Source organism: Excalfactoria chinensis, chromosome 1 (genome assembly GCF_039878825.1).
Source record: "Excalfactoria chinensis isolate bCotChi1 chromosome 1, bCotChi1.hap2, whole genome shotgun sequence".
Lineage (NCBI taxonomy): Eukaryota > Metazoa > Chordata > Aves > Galliformes > Phasianidae > Excalfactoria > Excalfactoria chinensis.
The window spans coordinates 113,555,410-113,576,200 of NC_092825.1; the positions used below are offsets into that span (position 1 = coordinate 113,555,410).

A 20,791-nucleotide genomic window follows, 5' to 3' on the forward strand; every position below is an offset into this window, starting at 1 on the left:
CTCTGGACTTGGCACTGATGAGGATGCATCTTGAGTGCTGTGCTCAGTTTTCTGCCCCTTGCTACGAGAAAGATGCTGAGGCCCTGGAGTGTGTCCAGAGAAGAGCAGCGAAGCTGTGAGGGGTCTGGAGCACAAGTCTGATGGGAAGCAGCTGAGGGAACTGGGATTTCTCAGTCCTCAGAAACGAGGCATGGGGGAGACCTTATCACTCCCTACAGTTGCCTGAAAGGAGGTTGTTGTGGAGGTTGGCCTCTTCTCCCAGATAACAGTAATAGGATGGGATAGAATGGCCTCAGGTTGTCCCTGAAGGTGTTCAAGAACAGGGTAGATGTGGCAGTGGTCTAGAGCAGTCACAGGCATGGGCTGGTGGTTGGAGTAGATGCTTACTGGTCTTCCCAGCCTTGATGATTCTATGGTTCTATGACTGCTGCTTCCAAAAGTAAATCTGATAGAAGCTCTAACGTAACTCTTAATTTTAAATTTAGTTAACATTTTTTTTCTATAGAAATTTCTTCACATAACTGCAATACTTCAGAATGCGACTACATGTGTGATCTAATAATTCTGTCTCGGTATGATAATGACTGAATTTATTTTTAAGTAAATTGACTCCCCAGGGAAAGCTGTCAGACTGACATTGAGATTGGCTTGCCATTTCCAAATAAATAAATTCCCTAACAGCTTTGGATACCTTATGTCAAGCTGCTTATTTATGATATAATAGAAGAATTGGAGGAGACTTCGTGTTTTTATTTTTTTTTAATTGTATTATTTGATTGGCCTTGTAATAGCTCTTAATTAGAGAGTCCAAGACAAGCTTTGCTTGCCTAAATCAATATTCAAAGGCTTATGAGACAAATAGGTGCGATCCACACTTCATCAAACCCATTGACTGAGGCATATGTAGAAATTTACTAAATTTGCCAAAAAAACTTTTTTTTTTCTTTTTTTTTTTTTTTTTTCCTGGATGGAAATTAGATCTTGCAGCAGCAGAAGGCAGCTAACAAAAATGCCATCTTGCTCAGCTGCTGTACACTGGCCCACTTCCTCTCCACCTGTTTGGATCCTCATGAAATGACTGCGGTATGACTACTACTCACCCCACTATGATGCTAATGAGACATGTAGCCATGTTGATTATTAGTACATAAATGTACACGGTTTAATTGCTTTATTACCATAGGAGAATAATGCTCTGCATGTATTAGACGGCTGTTTTTTTCTCACTGGATTCAGAGCCATTGTAGTGTAGAAGTGGTAGCATCCAAGTGATCTTCTCTGCTACAATTATGTTTAATAGATGAGAACATAGCTTAACAGATGAGAACCTCAAAAGGGAGGTTGGACAGAAGTAGGCTACTTAGTACTACGAAAACATTACTTAGCAAAGAGGCAATTTAGTTTGGAAAGGATTGTGTACGCTCACCCCAAATTAGTCACATTAAGGTAATCACAGTATTCACTAAATGAAAACACTGTCTGTTTTGAGTACAGATGTGCCTGTGCTGGAAGCTGTGGGAACAGAACTGTATGTACTCTGTTGTTTATTTTCTTTTCTCTCTCTTTTTTTTTGTTGTTGTTGTTGATCTTATAAAGAGGTCGGCAAATTACGGTGTTCTGTTCCTACCTATTGCATTCAGTGAGGTGATGTGATAATGTGAAGCTTTTAATTGGCTGCTAACGTGGAGCTCTGATGTGTGTTAGCTTCCTTTGCTCGCTGAACCAGTGAGAAGCTTTCCAAACCGTTGTGCTTGCTGTGAAAAGCCTGCAGTGCCCGCAGCCTGCCTGCAAGGACTCTGAGCCATCACCCTTCCCCATTTATCAGCTGGAAGTTCTTCATGTCTGTACAAAGCTCTGCTCTCAAACCTTCACCATCACTTTCTGAGCGCTGCATTGAAGTGGCGGTAGTACCCAAAGACTTATTCTGAAGTCGTGTATCAAACAGAAATTGTAATTGTTTTAGCTGTGTAGCATGGCAATAAACAGTGTTTTAAAATGGAGCAAATAAGTCTTTAAAGCTTTAAAGCAGAGAGATTTGTCTGAGAGCTGGAAATGGCAGCTTTATGGCATTAAGTGTCTTTGCAGACTGGTATGTGTGAGGTGGAAAAGGGAAGAATTGGTCAAACTTCCTTCAAATAAGAGGGGGAGTGGACCTATTTTCCAAGTTTATATAGTGGAGGGACCTGGGGAAAGTTCTACAACTAGAGGTTCTACAACCTCTACTGTGAGGTAGATAGGAAGAAATGATGCTTCATAACCTTGAAACTTGTAAATAGTCAAATGAGAAGGAAAGGATCAGCTGCAGTAAGGAAGCAAATGCTCTTTACTCTGGTTTGAAGTCCGTCTTGCTTTAATCATGGCTTAAAGAAAAGGAACAATGATTTATTTATTGATTTATTTACTTGCATGCGTTGCAGTCATGAAAAAATAGGGAAAGACTGGATTTGTTGGAACTCCTCATCTTGCCTCAGATGATTTGGCTGCCTTGGTCAGGCTGTCTGCTTGTGCCTGGTGTGCTGTGGTCCCTGCTGCAGGCCTGTGCCCACCATGAGGCTCACTTCACATTTGTGCTGATCCCTCTGTACAGGGGTGTTTCCCATCTGTACAGGCCATACTGAAGTTTTAGAATGAGACCTAATGTGATGATATGTTTAAAACCTCTGTGTTGTTTTGCATGGGCCAGGGAGCCTCATGGCAGTTCAGGAGCCTCCTCAGACCGCCTCTGCTGGGGAAGGAGGGACAGGGTGCCTGTGCTTGAAGCTGAAGGGGTCTGTGGGAGTGAGATACATGAGACACAGCCCAAAGGGACCTTTAAAGCCCACCCAGCCCCACCACCTTACCATGGACAGGGTTGCCCCCCACCAGCTCAGCTGCCCAGGGCCCCGTTCAAAGTGGCCTTGAGCCTCCAGGGATGGGGCAGCTGTGCCAGTGCCTTTCCTTCTTATCTGTTTTTGTTTGTTTTTAAATAACAAGTGAGGCAAACTACATAAGATCAGGGTAAACAACAGAGCATAAGGTACTAGTACTCTCTGCAGCAACATTCCGCTATACTACTAAACAGGTAATTACCATAATCACACTGAACTGTCATCGTAGCAGTTATCAGAAACCCACATTCTCCATGTGTGTATAAGTACACTTGTTTTTTTTTCAGTAAATAAAATTTAAGAATCAACATTGCATAACATCCAGTCACCAGTAGAGCTTATCTTATGTGTTGTCCTTTACACCACAGAACTCTTCTTGCTGTAATGTGCTCCATGCCACTGTCAGAGCTGACAGCCTACTACTATATACGGCTGTTCACTAGTGCAAGTAATTACTTCAGTTTCCTTTTAGAATTTATTATGTTTCTTGCAAAACATTTATTTAAGCTCGTTTATCACTCAGTTTTGAGGGAATAGTGCTGGTTTGATAAACTGTAAGGGCTAGCAGTTTCTTATTCTGCTTTTTATGAAGAAGAAAAAAAATTCCATGGAAAATTATTCTTTCATTATTGTTGGTCAGTTTATGTTGTCAGTTTCATGTCACACCATTGGATTAAACATCACTTGAAGTGCATACTTTGTACAGCATCCCTACCTGCCTTCCTTTAAGCCTGCCAGTTTGGCTGGCAATTAATTGAAAACAAATATTTGAAATATTAAGAAAAGCCATTGATTTGAATGGGTAGAATCAAAGCTCTGAAATATTAGGAAAAGAATGGTATTAGAGTTATTGATTTGCTTCTGAAAGTTCATAATGAAACAAACACAAGGGTGAGTAGGGCCCATGAGGGCAGTTATTCACTGAGTGCACTCTGTTTCTCAGAGCATGCACGTGAATAAGGGACTAGGATTCTGGTTTTAAGTGCCTGGCTGCCATTTTGAGGTTTCTGTTGTCTGCACTAGTTTCAAAAGTGAACGAGGCAGGGAGACTCATGCCTATCTGTCCAACCCTTGATCCACTGATAAAATGCCTTACTTATTCTGCAGGCCAAGAGCTTCCTAGATAATCATAGAATAACAGAATGGCCTAGGTTGAAAAGGGCCACAATGATCATCTAGTTGCAGCACCTCTGCTTTTAACCCTGCACATGCAGGTTTGCCAGCCACCAGACCAGGCTGCCCAGAGCCACATCCAGCCTGACCTTGAATGCCTCCAGGGATGGGGCATCTACAGCCTCCTTGGGCAACCTGTTCCAGTGCATCACCACCCTCTGTGTGGAAAAACTTCCTCCTAATATCTAACCTAAACCTCCCATCTCAGTTTAAAACCATTCCCCCTTGGCCTATCACTATCCATGCTCATGAACAGCCGTTCCCCCTCCTGTTTATATGCTCCCTTCAAAAACTGGAAGGCCAAAATGAGGTCTCCTCAGAGATTTCTCTTTTCCAAGCTAAAGAAGCCCAGTTCCTTCAACATTTCCTCACAGGAGAGGTGCTCCAGCCCTTTGATCATCTCAGTGGCTCTCCTCTGCACTTGTTCGAAGAGTTCTGCATCTTTCCTATAGTGGAGGCCTCAGGCCTGGATGCAGTTCTCCAGATGGGGCCTCACAAGAGCTGGTAACGTGACTAGTGTTCTGAATTTACGTAAACAAATAAGAAGATTTAGAGCGGAAACTCAGCGAATAATCCTCTGAGAAATTACAGATTAAATGAAGATTTATCTGCTGTAGTGGTAATAAAGTAGATTAATCGTTTTAGCACCTTTTCAAGTGCAAAAGATCAAATGAAATCAGTATTTACGAACATAGGTTCACTTAACTTTTTCAAGGAATGCAGAAATGACCAGCCTTAATTTTGTTAGCGCATCAGTTTGTTTGCATACTGCCTTCTGGTCTTGAAGATTATTCTTCTGGTAATAACTCACTAAATCAAATGGCCTTTTTCGAGTTCCACTAAATTCAAATGTTATCTGACCATCGGAGTGGAGTAGACAAGGTGAGTGGGACTGGATGTCTCTCTTTATGAAGTGTATATGTCTGAAACACCACCAGAAAACAGGGTAAAGAAAGGTGTCTAATGGTAGAAGCTTTTCCTCCCTCTGAGGATTTGCTGTGCTTTTTCCTAGAATACATCACTTCCCTTGTGATGTATCAATGGCTGTTCTTCCTTTCTCTTAAATGAGTGCATGGTTAGTATTATTAGTGTGAAGCCTGGTAAAAGAAACATTTTAATTCATGCTCCTAATCGTGGTCAGGTCCATAGAGGATAAAGTTCACTTGGTAATATCAATTCTGGATTAATCAGCTTTGCTTCTTTTTTGAAGCTTTTGCAAAATCACTTGGAAAATGCATTTCCTTCTTCAGGAATCCAGTCTTTTTTTCTGTTTGGAGTAGCAGTCAGCTTCAGTGATGTGTGAGCCTGAGGCACAGAAAGTGGAAGCCTTTTAGATTAGTAATTGATGGGAGCCCAAGTTAATAAGTCATCAGTGCTTTGTTACTTTGCCTTTGTTAAATGCTTTATATTCATTTTGCTCAACAGAAAGAATGAAAGGGGAACATTCTGAAGTCTTCTCCTCATCTTTAGTCATCACCAACTTGATGACTAAGGGTGGGATATTATGAAAAATGAAGGTAATGTTAAAAAGTGATTTTACAGAGTTGTCTCTGTGCACATATCAGTGATATGTTTTGCAGATTGTGTTGTCTGATTGGCTCCTTCACCAAGCCAGTGTGTTCTCTGGGTGGTTCCTTAGTCCACAGATTGAAACACCGTTTTACTGTTTGTTCACTAGCTATCCTTTTTTAGATTATTTTGATTTTTAAAGATAATTATTGAAAAAAAACACCAAAGCCTATGTTGTAATTTCTACTCAAGGCTGGAGAGGAATACCTTACGAGCTAACTGTAGGTATGCTGTGTCATGGTTTTGTATAAAGACACGGACATTTAGGTTAATCAAGAGGTAGACTTTGCTTTTTCTCTTTAATCCCTACCAGTTGGCCCGTCTGACAACAGACAGGGACAGCCCCACTGCTGGGTGTTATAGGACAGATTACTCGGGCTGGTAATTTTTTTGAGGGTGAAGACACTGGTTCTTCTCAGCAATACGCTGTAACTTTTCTAAGGGCTTGTGTGTGTGAACTGTCTGTCTTCTCCAAATAAGCACCTTTGCGAATACTGGCTCCTGCACCCCTTGGTTGTAAATTGCAGCGTAGGAAGTTGCTGTGAAGGATTGAATGAGAGCTGTCATTGTCAGAGGGGGAGAAAAAGAAATACAACCAAAAAAAACCCACTAAAACAGCAGGAGTCGAGCTTCAGCTGCAGATTGGTTCCTTGTCCACCTGAGGGCTGTGTAGGACTGCTCTGCCAGTAAGGATATCACTAAAGCTCATGGTATCGGGATCTGGTAGTAGCAGGTGTGTTCTCCCTCTTCATTTTTGCTGTCTTCATAGCCTTTAGCTGTCACTGAGAGTGCAGCGCAGAAATGAAAGCTGTAATATGGTTAAAGAATAATATCAGTGTTCAGTGCCATATGACAGCAAAGCCAATTAGGTGGAGGAAGCTGACAGTTTTTGTCTCACTTGCTGCTTAACAGATCAGTGTGTTTCAGTGAAATCCTAGTTTTCTCTGGGCTTTGGGTATCTAATGCCTAATCATAAATACGTGCAATCAACAGATGCTAATATGTGAATGTGTAGCTCAAGAGGATGCAAAACTGTTGCTTTTAGTTTCAGTGACCAGTTTATGTCCAACCTTAACTTCTCCTGGTGCAGAATAAGGCCTTTGCCTCTTCCTAGATTTAGTTTTTATTGCAGTACATGGGTGACAGGGCCTCTTTCAGGGCTTGGGCAAGGTATGTGAAGGCTCTCTGGGCATGATGAGGTATTTCTGCCAGCTCTGAGAAAGTCGTTCTGCTGGAGTCAGTGAGACTGGACTGTGCAAGTGAACCAGTGTGTGCAGGCTAAATGCATGTTAGGACAATTGCTGGTTTAAGAGGAGTGCAGGAAGTGTATGGAAGGACAAAAAGCTTATACTGTGGGGAAAAAAACATTGCAGCTATAATGTTCATAACTTTGAGGTTTGGTTTATTGTTTCAGTCTATTTCCAGCTGGTCCCAAAATTATTCCTTTTTGAACCCTGCTTCTGTTCACTTTCAAAGTGATAACTGAGAAGTACTATATATTTTTGTTTCTTGTTTTCTTTTTGTCACAGGATGCATGATTTTCATTGGATAAAGATGCTGATTTTTCCCATTAATCAGCTGCTGAACTAGTAGCCCATGACCAGGCACATAAGTTAGTTGCTAGTGGTTAGCTGGCAGTGGTATAGGTTTGGTTGCTCAGGGCATGGGTTAAAAAAGGCTGGCTTCTTTTGGACATGGAGTTTATATAGCATGAATCTGTTATCAAGGTAGTATTGGGAATGCACAGTTTCCTTTGGGATTATGCTCTTCTTCTGTTCTACTCCTCACCATAAGCCTGGGTGCAGTTGCACCTCTGAATGGGAAAAGGACTACATTATTATTTTTGGTGAATACTCCTGAGAGCTTTAATTATAACACCTTCTTAACGATAAGAAAAAGTGGTGACTGAGTCCCTTTTAAAGACTGATTTTTCCATGTCTCAAACGATGCCTCTTTAATTATGATAGCCTTTTAAACTGATCGTGTCTACATTTACTAGGAAAGAAATATGTACTTCTTAAAATCAAGCTCTTTTTTAAAAGCCTGCTTAATTTATTATAAGATATAAGTATTAGAAATCATTCACGCTTTCAATTCTAATACTGTATGAAGTCATTCTTTTAAGAAAAAGTAAAATATCTCTGAAAATTATTCATAATCTTTAGTCAACTCACATTTTTGTAAGAAATATATTGTTGCAAATTACTGCATCTGCTGATGTTCTGCAAAAGATGAAGGTCTCGGGAAAAGGGGCAAAATGAAGACAGGTCCCCAGCTGCAGGGCTGCCCTATAGCTAACCCTAGGCCTGTGAATACTTTGCTTGGTGACTGATGGAGCTATGGCTGCTTGGAAGCTCATATTAGGGCACTCAGAAAAATTAGCTAAGGCTCTGGACGTAATGTTTATATGTAGGAACATTTTATTTTGTGTTCTGTATGACACTGTTAACAGTAGTTGCCTGTTTGTCTTCTAGCAGAGGAATTAATCCCATTTGTTACTAATTGCTGTGTGAAAGGTATGCGATAAGCAAAAGGAGCCTCCTTTCTTTTCATCTTTTTTCTTCTTTCTCTTTGCTAACCAAGCATCATAGAAGGTAACCACAGAGAAAAGGAACACATCCTGGTGAAGGGAACTGCTCAGCCTGAAATTCTTGACTCCCTCCTGCCTGAGGGAGTGGCTGCCAAAGCACTTAAATGAAATAGCAATATGGAACACACGTTGATGCAGTGCAGTTCCTTTGTATGGGTTTGCTGCATCTTTGGCTGTCTAACAGATCTGTTCCATATGCTAAATCATTAATGTCTTCGTAAATGACAAAATTTCTGCTAGTGTATATTATCTGCTCTCTGAGTGACCTGAGACATATCTGCTATGTTTACATGATACTGGAGTCTGCCTGGGGCTGTGTTATGGCTAGATACAGCTTATACACAGGGCATGCAGCCCCAGAGAGCTGATAAGGTGTTTGTGGGATGTATTTTTGTACTGTTATCTTTGTGTTCGTATGGTGTGCATCTTGATGCAAATGAAAACCTTGAATGTTTCGTGTGGGGTTCAAGACCATGAACCTGGCATCTTGTGACACTCTATGTCCCAGCTGTTTAACTGCAATGTGCAGATCCCTGGCAGGTTCTCTCTGATACCTGCCAGGTCATGTCTTATGCAATTAGCCCCGGGTGTCTGAAATGCCACTGTGTCTGGCATGTGAGTCTTTCCTTATTGACTATGTCCACTGAACATCTTTATAATAACAAATAACTTTCCTGTTATCTCAGACATAATAGAATATATCTTTTTTCTTTTTCTAGTTATATTTGAAGTCTCTACAGACAAACCTAACAATAAAATTAACTAACTGAAACTGAAAAATTCTGTTTCTTTGTAGGTTTTTTTGCTTGTTTGTTTTAGTGCAATGCAATAAGCACCTTCTTAAATTAAGCTTAGTAAAAGACAGTTGTCAAACGAGGAAGTTCCACTGGATTTTATTGACATACCTGTAAGGCTCACCTATTTTTTGCCCGTAGACTCTACTTGAATACCTCTCAGCAATATCCTATAAGCAAAGTTCAGAAAATATGTTTTTTCTTAATGAAAGTAGTCCTTCATTACCCCAGTCATATGCCATCTTAAGCCTTTGTTTCCCTGCAGAGTTATAGTCAGTCACCGTGAAATTGAAGAATGTTTCTTCATTCAGCAGTGGAAAGCAGCAGCAGGTGGAAAAGTTTGTTCTTTGTTATTTTGAAGAACAGTCTTGAAGGAGGAAAAGCAGATTACAAGGAGTAAAACCTTGATTCTATCAGCTGAGACAATATAATTTGAAACAGTGGAGATTGTCAGCAGAAGGGGGGGTGGAAAGTGCAGCGGTACGTTTGTCTGGCCAGCTCTGAAGATCTGCTCCCCACATTGCTATCAAGGCCACCTCCATGCTGGAAATTGCCTATTCTGTGAGCATTCAGCTGTATTGCCTCCCTGAACACTATAAATGATACAGAAGAAAAATGCTTTCCCTCTGAAAGACGTACATTTGAATCAGGAATTTCACCAATACAGCTATGTCATTTTAGGTGATGTATGCAGTGGCAAAGGTCTAAATATGTGGAATGTTGCTGTGTAGAGTGGACAAAGGTCTAATGGTTTTGAACAGACTATGGTAGGTGGCCAAAGTTCTAAATATGTTATGTAGAGCTGGCTTTGGATCTCCAGTTAACTTCTTCACTGGGATGTCTGCTACCAAAGGCTTGAGTATCTCCTACATATAAACAAGTAACTAAATACAGTGGGGTATTGTAGAGTACAGAAGACTACATAGGTTTAAAAACAAAGTAAGAAAATCTATGAATAGGAACCATACCTGTTGGCTGCTGCTCCATTGCAAATTTCAGAAGATGAAGTGTCCAGACAGCTGGTTCAACTTACTGAAAAGTACTCTCAGCTTCAAACTGCCTGACTGTCCTTGAGTACTTGTATTCTCAACCAGTAGCAGGGGATGGGTTTCAAAAGACAAAGCTCGCCTTGTGCCTTGTCAGAACACAACAGTCTTCCTTTCTGTCTTTCGCAATAGCCAAGAAGTTTATGCAACAGTATATAGTGCGTAATATATGTACATATTCTGGCACTGTTTCATCTGTCTAAATAGATTTACGTTGCCAATCAAAAAGAGTTGAAACTGATTAACGTGTCAGTTTTTAGTTCTGAGTATATATTTCAAAGTAACTAAGTGTTGAAATAGCCTTTCAGCATTAGATGACAGGTTGCTGCTTCAGGGCTGCTGACATTTTAACTGGTTTTAAGTTACAGTCTTCTTTAGAATTGCTTGCTGTAACAAAGTCCCAGAGGAGCAGCTGACCCTCTTCAGTCAAAAATGAGGCAGGGCCCTGAGAAATTAGCCTAGTGGTCAGGCACAGCAACTGTCAGTCAGCAGCCTTTGAGAATAGGGACTCCCTGAAAGAGAGAATTTTTGTGGAACGGAGCTGAGAAATAAAATATAAGTAGCAACAGCGTACTTGGAGAAGGGAGGAGAGAGCAGCTCCTTACTGTAAAATCTTTGTTGTTGTTAATTGGGCATTTTCCATATTTTGCAAGACTGGGAGTAAAGGGAGAATTTTCTGCTAGTGGCTCTTTGTATTCATTATTCTGGTTGGCATATATTTATGTGTCTTAAATGTTGTTCTGACTGTTACGCATCTTTTTAAACTGCTTTAGTTAAATGCAAGGAAAGCTCAGGATAATGCTGAGCGTGCAAAATATTAACCTGAGCTCACTTCCTACATCACAGTGAAAACGTTTTCACTGCGTGGTTTTGTTTCTTCATTTAAACCTTGCTCTGCCATCTACCGGTAGATCATGTTACGAAACAGAGATGGTGTGATGTTATTGTAATTGTAGAGCTGTCTGTGCTGGCCTGCTGCTTGTAGTCTGTTTTACAAAACAGAGCTTGCATTCCTATCGTTAATCAAATTTCTCATCGCAAATAGCTGGTGTACCCATTACGCTTAGAATGTACATTGCGTGAATGCATGTATTAAACAAATTAAAGTCTTAAAAATCATGCTAGAAGTTACTACCCAGGGAATATTATTCCAGCCTTCAAAGCTCTGTTTACTTTCTGAAACCTAAAAAAAACTTTGTTTTTTGATCGAGAAGCTGACTCACATAGTCAAGTACTTCAGTTACGAAATACTAGTTCTGAGGATGCTTGTGCTATTTTAATGCTACCCTTGCTGCATCTATATGCAGTTATGATGTCTGTGTTTCAATAGATTACATACTGTCTTCCTCCACGCAGTTTGTTTCTACATTGGTGAGTTGTGCATTTAATGAACAATCATCCCATGTATTTTGTTGTTTCCTCTGTGTCATAGCCAAGTGTGGAGTGTTCTTCTCCAGGGCAGCCTTCAAATTATATCTGCTTCTTTTTCTAAACACTTTCCAGTTTCAGAAGGAAATGAAGCAGGAAGCATTAACTGCAATTCCTTTGTTATGAACTTGGTTCACCCTTTGAGGAAGTTCATCCTACATACTACATAAGTCAAGGGACCTAAAAAGAAAAAATACATAATAATATGTCTGGAAGGAAGCAAAACAAGGATTGTGCAGACTGTTTTAGTTCTTATACATCCTCATTTCTTAAGCATCTGGCAGTACAACTTTGACAGTCTTTTAATATTGCCTGGTGGGATTGAGACATCCATAGTCTTGAGGAAGCCAACCTAGAAAATCAGTGGTTTCATCCCAATTCAGCTTGGGATAGCTGTGGCAGTTGTGACAAGGCCAGAGCTTTTAGATCCACTTCTACCCCCTTGCATTCATAAAGCAATCACATTAGAGATAGATTGCTGTAATTTTATTGACAACTGTGACAGGAGGGCAGTGAAAGTCAGTGCACTGTTTTATGAACATGAACCAGAGGCTCCTCCAATCCCTCCAGCTTACTGCCATCCAGTTTTCCATTCTTCAGGTGCTGCTTCTTAACCACATCCCTTCACTCATAAGAACTCAGTTCCTGCCTTTGCTCGTCTCCATCCCTGTCTGCAGCCTGTACTTGCTCTCAAGCCCAGTCTTCCTTCACAGAATCACAGAATCACCCGGGTTGGAAGGGACCTCAAGGATCATGTAGTTCCAACCCCCCTGCCTAGCAGGGCCACCAAACATACGCCTTTACTAGCCTTCCCTGAGCTCTTCATCTAGATTTGGTTTCATATCTGCTGCTTCTAGTCTAAATTGTAGTTTTCAGGCTGTTTTTAGTTTCCGGTCTTTAAATAACTTTCCATTAATTGGAGCTCTAATTTAACCATGCCGACAGTGGGCTTCTTCTCCTTTCTAGACGCTTAACAGCAGGCCCTTTCTGGTAGTTAGAACCCCCTGTCACATTTGCTGTACTGAGCTGCTGCTCTCACTGCTTGTCAAATCTGACAATTAATGGCAGCCAAGTGAACAAACAACTGGATTAGTTTGGAAGTAGGATGAGTTGTTGGTCATAAGTAGATATTGATCTGACCCACACATTCCTGGTGTAACTACCCAGCCAGCAGCTGTAATCATCATTTGCCCGGGACATGGTTGCCTTTGGGCAGTTGCTGTCTGTGTGAGCACTCGCATTTTTCCTCTAGCCACAAGAGGCCACTGAGCCTGGTTTTCAGACTTGCTACAGAGCAGTTCCCTTTACAGAGAAGTCCTCACTCTGTACAAACTTTGCTTCCATGGGCAGAATGCCCTCTTGAGCCTAGAAGTGTAATTTTTGGGGCAGAGAATTGTGATTACAATCCAAATCACTTTTCCATTATATTTATCTGGGGGGGGAAAAAAAAAAGAGCAACTGCAGTTCTTTGTGCAAAGGGGAAGGGGATTCCATTGTATGAAAGCTCAGCAGGGAGCCCAAATAATGATGGTAAAGGATATAAACTGCTGTGAAACCCTCTGCTTGTTTGCGCTATGACCCTGCTAAGACCCCAGGAGATCCTGAAAGCAAAGAGAGAAATGAGGGCATTGGGGAGGCCTTGTTGTTGGAAGGACGCAGTCAGCTGGCTTCTCTCGCAAGTCAGTGGCTAAGGCTTGTCCAGAAAGCAGGTCCTGGAGAGCTTGTGTGGTGTTTGGGATGGAGGAGCCTGTGAAGGCCCAGCTATCAGCATTTTGCAGGGTGCAAAGGCAGGTGGCTCTCAGCCTCCTCACGTGTCACGCTCTGACTGCCCGGCCAAATCATGCTGTTCAGTGGATTGGGCCTTGCTGCAATATGTGGCTATAAAACATCTATAGTCAGCCTCCTCCCAGGAGAGTAATGTGCTTGTAGGTACTGACTAGAGGAGGAAACTGGTTCCTACCTGGAAAAGGAAGTAGGAGGGCTGCTGTCTCCCTAGCTTCATCCAGCACTAATTACTGCTTGTTGCACTGAGCTGGTGTTGGTGGTTTCCTGTGGGCTGGGAGGCCGCAAATACGACAGCTGGGACTCCACACAGTGTTAAGCTATGAGAGAACGATATACTACTTCCACTGCTTTCCTGAACGGCCTTTTTTTTTTTTGTTAGCCAAAAACTTGGTTAAACTTGATAGCTAAAAACTCATTTTTGAGGTTACTAACGAAGTTGAAGGAATACATCTGCATGATGTTTCCCAAGAAACATACGAACTTTAAAATGAGCACTAAGAGCTTGCTTGTTCACTCAGAGAAGAGTCGGGTACTTAGGCCGATGAGCTGTGTTTGGACTTCAGCTGTAGGTAAGAGATTGTTAACCCACCTGCCTCCACCAAGTGCAAAGTCATTTCTGTTGTCTGAGTTGTTACATGGGCTAGATTCGATTTGCAGGAAGTGGAGAGTTCTTTTGGATGCTTCTTTGGTTTTACTAACTCTTGTTTTTCTTCTCTTTCTCACTTCAGCCATTGATGGATTTCTCAAAACCGATGAAAGACAAAGACTAGCGAAGGAGCGAAGAGAAGAAAGGGAGAAATATCTTGGTAAGATGGTGGGAAGTGTCTTTATTTATGTATATATGCTAATAGATTTAAGTTACTTGTGTGACATCTGTTCCAAGTTTTAAACACTGTCATTTAGTTTATTACTAGTCTTTATCACTTACATTACTTCTTTAAAATTGATGGATTCCTTCTTTAATTTTCATTCAAACGTTTTCTGTTTTGTAGTGATGAGTTGACTTTCTTCTCTGATACATGTACTTTTGAATGTAGGTTAACGCGCTGACTGTTAGGATTTGTATTTGTAAAACAAAGAAACAAAAAGCTTGAAATAAGCCTGGAGTAACATTTATGATAATATGTAGGATTATTTGGTAAAACAGCCTTGATTTTAGCGTGTAAAGTTTTAGCTGTATTAAAAGATACCACGGAGCTGTTAAGTCCTTCATAAAGTGGATTATTTTTCTGGAAGTTTTATAGCCATCTTCATTCAAGGGAATGAAAAAAGATCAATCATCAATTAATTTGCCGAACAATACAAACACTGATTTCACCAGTCTTATAACAGTCAGTTGTTTTTAGTCTGCTAACATCTCCAAGGAAATGCTGGGGAAATTTTGCGAGAGAGAAAAATGAACAGTTCAACCTTTATCCCCTCCCTCCTTCCCTTAAATGTGTGTGTATATTTATAAAGTTAAAAGTAAATGTTTAAACAGGTAAGCTTATTTTTTTTCTCATTGCCATAACTAGACAGGCCAGTAGCTCTGTTCCTTATGATTACCCGACAATACCTGTTAAAAGGGTTTGTCATTATTTTAGGATTTTGTAAAATTAATAACATTGTAAAAATCATAAATTGCCATTTATTTCAAGACAGTGTTAACTGAAACAGTGTGGACACATGTGGAAAGAAACATGAGAAAATACTGTTTTCCTTGCAATAAATAAACTGTTGAACATATCTTGACAAAACCTGAGGCCTGAGATGTGATGTTTTTTAGTGCAGTGAGCTCGGTGAGCAAGATTTCTTTCTGTAGTTCATGTGGAAATCTGCTTAGTGGGGAATTAAATTTTTAGTAGTTAATCTCCCCAGAAATTCCGTCTGTATGGGGCATGCACCAGCCTTAGTTTTATCTCTTATAGCTGTATTTAGTTTAGACTACCTTTCCTGTCATTTTGATTATCCTTCTTTGCTGGCTCCTGAGAAAGTGACGTGATGAGTAGAGTGGAAAGGATTTGGATTAAAGAGCAAGAGGAGGTGGGAGGAAAACTGAAATCTGGACAATCTGGGAGTGGCTAACCCAGGTGGTTTGTAAGTTGTTGCTTGCAGTTCTTGTCTCCAGACAGTGTACATGCCTTCTGAGAACATACTATTTTAGAGCTGAGACCCATTCAAGAATCAAGACCTTTGGATTTTGGCCTTAGTAGCTATTTGTTTATGTCAGATTCATTTCAGAAGTTCAGAAAAAAAGTAGTGAGTTCTCCAGAAGGACAAATCTTTATGCAGCCAGCAGGTATTTTGCAGCAATATAGAATAATCTCCTCTTCAAAGCTAAAATTAATTAACCAATGGTTTAGTATCCCTAAATCAAGAAAAAAGAATTGTGTTTATGTCTTGATGTCGGAATGGTTCACTTCTCTGTTCAGAATCAGTCCCGGGTTTCACATACTTGTTCAAAAGGTAACTAGCATAATCTCCGTACACCTCACTCTATTTTTTGTCTTTTATCAACTCCCATGCGATTTTCACCTGTTCTACCTGATGTGACCAGTAGTCATCAACAGTTAGGGACTTGTCTCTCTTCTTCCACTGTATCTGAGATAACTATCTACTGACACATCCAAGTCTTTATTCTGATGATTCCTGCAGCACTAACACTCCCTTCATATTGGCCTTTCCTGAGGCAAAAGGAGAAAACACCACCAGCCATGCTACTCACAAGAGTAAGACAAGTGGTGGTCTGTAAAGCAGGTTGGACGTGAGAAAGTATCTTACAAGGATCTGGTAATCAAGGGGAAAGAAACGAGGCCACAGGGAAAGGAGTGTGTCTCCTAGAGGGACAGACTTGGGGACAAAGGGAGGTTAGAAGGGACTGAAGGCCCCAGCTGTAGATAAAGAACCCAAGGTCAAGGAGGTGGGAGAAGAAAGCTGATCTGTGAAGAATTGAGATAGCTGGGCAAGAGCCTTGGGTTGATGGAAAGAAGCCAAGAGAGAGAACACTTGCAGGGCAATAATTTGCTGAACAAGGGAAACAGTAACTGGAAAAGTAAACTGGGACATAACAGGTGAGCAGAATTAAAGATCTGCTTTTGTATAACCCGTGTTAATTCTGACTTTTCCTAACTTTTATGTTCTTAGCTCATCAGCTGTGTAAATATTCTCTGTTTCATATTGGCTATATACATGTTGGTATGATGTTATAGGCTTGTTTGTATGTAAGCATGCTTACTGGCCTATTTTGTGCCTTTTTATGGAATGCACTTGCACGAGAAATAGATTTTTTTTCTCCATGATTTGTCAAATTAAGTTCTGCTGTTTACTGTCCTGGTGTAAGCCTGAAGCAGCAGTCCTGCACATAATGCTGCAGTCTGAATTTCTGTAACAACAAAGTAATGACAAAAATTATGACTCCATTTGGAATAAGCAACTGGAGAAATTCTATAATTGTTTGTTGTTTTATTTTTAATGCCTGGAAGGTCTAACAGCATAGTATCAAATTACAGAATTATATATTTCCAAAGCTTCATGGGAAGTATAGCTGATATATCTCTTTTGTATTTATTTTGAAGGCAGCTTTGTGAAGAGAATCATAGTTTTAAAGAAATTCCCACAGCTTTTGTTTGTAAAGAAATTCCAAAGGATTTTATGAGTCAGCATATATTATTAGGTCTATAGATTATTATTATATCTGATATATATCTGAAGCACCTTTTTCTCTGCCTAAGCTGCTAGGGAACAGCAGATACTAGAGAAGGAGAGAAGAGCAAAGCTTCAATATGAAAAGCAAGTGGAGGAACGGTGGAGAAGACTGGAGGAGCAGAGACAGAGGGAGGAGCAGAAGAGAGCAGCTGTTGAAGAAAAGCGGAGACAAAAGCTTAAAGAGGAGGAGGTAAGGTCCACTGGGAGTCATATGAAAGAGCAACTGTGTCTGTTAGCATTAACATAGCTGAATATCAATGTCTGCTGCAGGTGTTTATTCCTTTCTTTGACCCAAAGACATATGGATGTTACTTTGGGAGCTGCAACCACATCACAACTATAAATACTCCACGACTGCTTGTACCCCAAGAACATTTTCCAAAGCTCTTTTTGTCTCCTGTTTTTTATCTGATCTCACAAAACTATCATCTACTTATATTAATGTATCCAGGACTCCAACTGTCCCATGATAAAGCAACAGCATCCCAAAAGATAGCTTTTACAGGTCAGCATTTTCATAAACTGGCAGGATTTTTCTTGCTGTTTTGTTTACGCTGTCTGTAAAGCTGAAGTGATATTTAGGAAATTGTATTTGTTCCTTGGTAATATAAAATGAGAAATTCTTTCTTAAAGCAGTGAAGAATCTAGTCTTGATTGAAACTTGTCACATAGAACAGAATTTATACAGAATTCCACCTTTTTCTACTCCCTTTAGTGATGTATAAGGTTCTGTTTTTTCTCTGAGTCCAATTTCTGATGCAGATTTCTGAACCCAGTACATGTGTGTGTTTCTCCCAGCATGACATGCAGCACTACTACTGCAGCTAATTAAGAATTAATGATTTTTGGGAAAGGGGACAGTGGTTTAGAGAGGGGGAAAAAAAATGTCAAGAGAAGATATTTCTTTAGTTTCTATATGAAAAGGCTATAAAGACCTGTGGTTATTAACTTCTTCTCCATCCCGAGTTTATCCATTATCTTTGCAAAAGAGATGAAACATTTCCATATGGGATCAGAATACTTGTCTGTTTTTTCCCCTATGTTTGATTTTTTTTCACTTCTTTACTGAAACCTGAAAAGAAAATTGTATCCTGCCATTCCTCTTTCAACTGTAACACAGTGCTTGTGGCTTCTGCATAATTGCTGAGAATTCATTTTTAAATGTTTTGTCATGTGGATCACTTCACATTTTAAGAAGAATGACAGAAACAGGAACAAAGGCTTAGGAGACCTATCTCCTTCTATGGTAACATCATTGACCGAGTGTTTTCTTTCCCTAGTGCTTCCTGCTGTGATAACCTTTTGCAGCTAAGCAAAATTGATCTTCTTTATGGGAGAGGCAGGGGGTAGTGGCAAATACAAACACTTCAAAATCTGTGTCCTCAGAAGTTGCACTGGAGGCAGATGGGGTGGGAGAAAGCTGTAGGCAAAGTGAGCAACTTAACTGCTTTGCCTGCCTGCGTGGTTTGTGCTGGAGCAGTCAGTGTGGAGACTGTCAAACACAAGTTAGGCTGTTCCAGGTTAGACCAGGGATCTCTTCACTGAGGTGCCCCATCTCCTGTAATAGACTTTCCTACATTTGCCCAGGGATGAATGTAGGAAGGAAGAGTAAGGATGCTGACGAATTTATAGCCCTAGGGGCATTTCAAGTTACTCAGTGCTCATGAGTCATTCTGGACATTTGAGGTTGTCTTTACTGGAAGAGCCTTGAGCTCATATTTCCCACTCCTGTGGGGGATGCACCCTGGCCAGTGTACTGGTATACTACAGCATGTGCTCAGCCTTTCTCCCTTTAAGACTGGTATATACTGGATGGTGACTGGAGCACTGATATTTACCTTGTTTAAGGTGTCTAAAGTGCCACGTAGATTTTCTTCCTTGCTGCAAGTCTGCCTTATTGGTTGGCCTTTATGTCTTCCTTAGGTCTTTTTCTTTTTACCTTGCTTTTTAACACAACAGATGGCAGCGCGTAATTTTGACAGGAACAGTTTGTATAAATCTCACTCTAAAAAATATTGTTGTTGTATATGTAGGAATTTGGGAGGTAAATGGCTACTAAACCATGGGGAATTGTTTGCTTGCTACATTGCTGCCTTTTCTGTTTGAGTATTTTGCATGTGAAGGACTTCTCAAAGACAAAGTGACCAAAATTTATTTTGCTTGCTTTTTCTGCTCCCCTGACAGGGAAGAGGTGGTTATTTTAAAGTCTATATTAATGGGAATGGAGATACTCTGGCACAGTTGTTCTCTAGGGCAGTTGGAGCTTCTAGTGGAGTATGATGGAAATATTTTCTACTCCTTCAGCAGAAACTGAACGAATGTGTCAGAAAATCATCCTTGTGCTGTCTGCTTTGACTGCACCTTTCATATCAGGGGAAGTCTTCAGTAACAGTACCCTTCCTTCCATGTTACTTTTAAACCTGCCCCTTTCTCTAGGATTGCCAGGCTGTGAACCTTGAGGAAGGAGGTGTGCTGGTGTTTGCCAGCAAAAGGTATTAATGAGTTCCTTTTATCAGCAAGCAGACAGTAGAGCTGCAAATAGATAAAAGGAAAAGCTGATCTTTGTTTGCTTCAATTATTATTATTTTTTCTCCTTTTTCCATCTTGAAGCTCCCATCTGCTTTGGGAATGTATTGTAGATAGATGTGCTACTATGCACATGGGAAGTCTCTTTAGCAGTGTTCTTCTCTTTCTTGCATATCTCATAATACAATTTGAGCATTGTTTATATGGGCCATGTCAAGGGTAGTAACGCAGATAAGAGTGATGGCATCCATCCATTCAAAGGTTTGTTTTTTAACAAAATCTGATGGTTTTATCAAAAGGGAGTTGGTAAAATTAGTACTCATGCTACTAATGTACTAACATTTACTTGAACAGCTGGTGGTCAAAAGGTAGACAAATCCAATCTGTTCCAACATGCAAACTCAGTGTTAAATGGAAAAGAATATCGCACAGTGCTGGGAAGATTCTTTCAGTTAGATTTTTGTTTTGGTATACTACGTTATTTGTTACATTTGAAAAAAAAATACACTTAAACATAAGATATGAAAACCTTAGAATGGTGTAGTGTCAGCTATTTACTTTTCAAATTGTAATACATGGAATTAATATCTTTTGTAGTCATTTATGTAATGAGTAAGGTTCAGTCATGCAAGTAATAGGGAAAAGTTGCTGTAAACTGGTTGGGACTGCTATGCAAAAGCAGTCTATTGATTGGTAGGCAGTGGGCACAAGGAGAAGAATTAAGTCCCCTTCCTAATAATGGGCATTCTCTCTTCAGTGCTGGGGCCTGTCCTCTTCAGTATCTTTATTGATGACCTGGATGAGGGCATTGAGTGCACCCTCAGTAAGTTTGCAGATGACACCAGGTCTGGAAGTGTCTATCTTCCCAGGGGTAGCGAGGCCCTACAGAGGGATCTGGACAGACTGGAGAGCTGGGCTGAAACCAATGGGATGAGGTTCAACAAGACCAAATGCCAGGCCCTGCACTTTGGCCACAACAACCCCAGGCAGCGCTATAGGCTTGGGGCAGAGTGGCTGGAAGACTGTAGAGGAAATGGATCTGGGAGTATTGATTGATGCTCAGCTGAACATGAGCCAGCAGTGTGTCCAGGTGGCCAAGAAGGCCAAGGACATCCTGGCTTGCATCAGAAACAGTGTTGCTAGCAGGAACAGAAGTGATTGTCCCCCTGTACTCAGCTCTGGTGAGGCTGCACCTCCAGTGCTGTGTCCAGTTTTGGGTCCCTCACTGCAAGACATTGAGGCTGTGGAGCATGTTCAAAGAAGGGCAACAAAGCTGGTGAGGGGTCTGGAGCACAGGCCGTATGAGGAGAGGCTGAAGGAGCTGGGATT

General features: G+C 40.7%; 1 protein-coding gene across 5 annotated transcripts in view; it reads left to right on the forward strand.

Annotated features, from left to right (window-relative positions):
- The window catches only part of MAP7D2 (MAP7 domain containing 2), a 73,861-nt gene that overhangs the window by 22,531 nt on the left and 30,539 nt on the right, over positions 1-20,791 (forward strand). For all 5 annotated transcript variants that reach the window (XM_072328997.1, XM_072329006.1, XM_072329019.1 and 2 more), the window contains exons 2-3: positions 13,981-14,058; positions 16,963-17,126. In XM_072328997.1, coding sequence (XP_072185098.1) covers positions 13,981-14,058; positions 16,963-17,126 — 242 coding nt within the window. The remainder of the gene's footprint in view (positions 1-13,980; positions 14,059-16,962; positions 17,127-20,791) is intronic.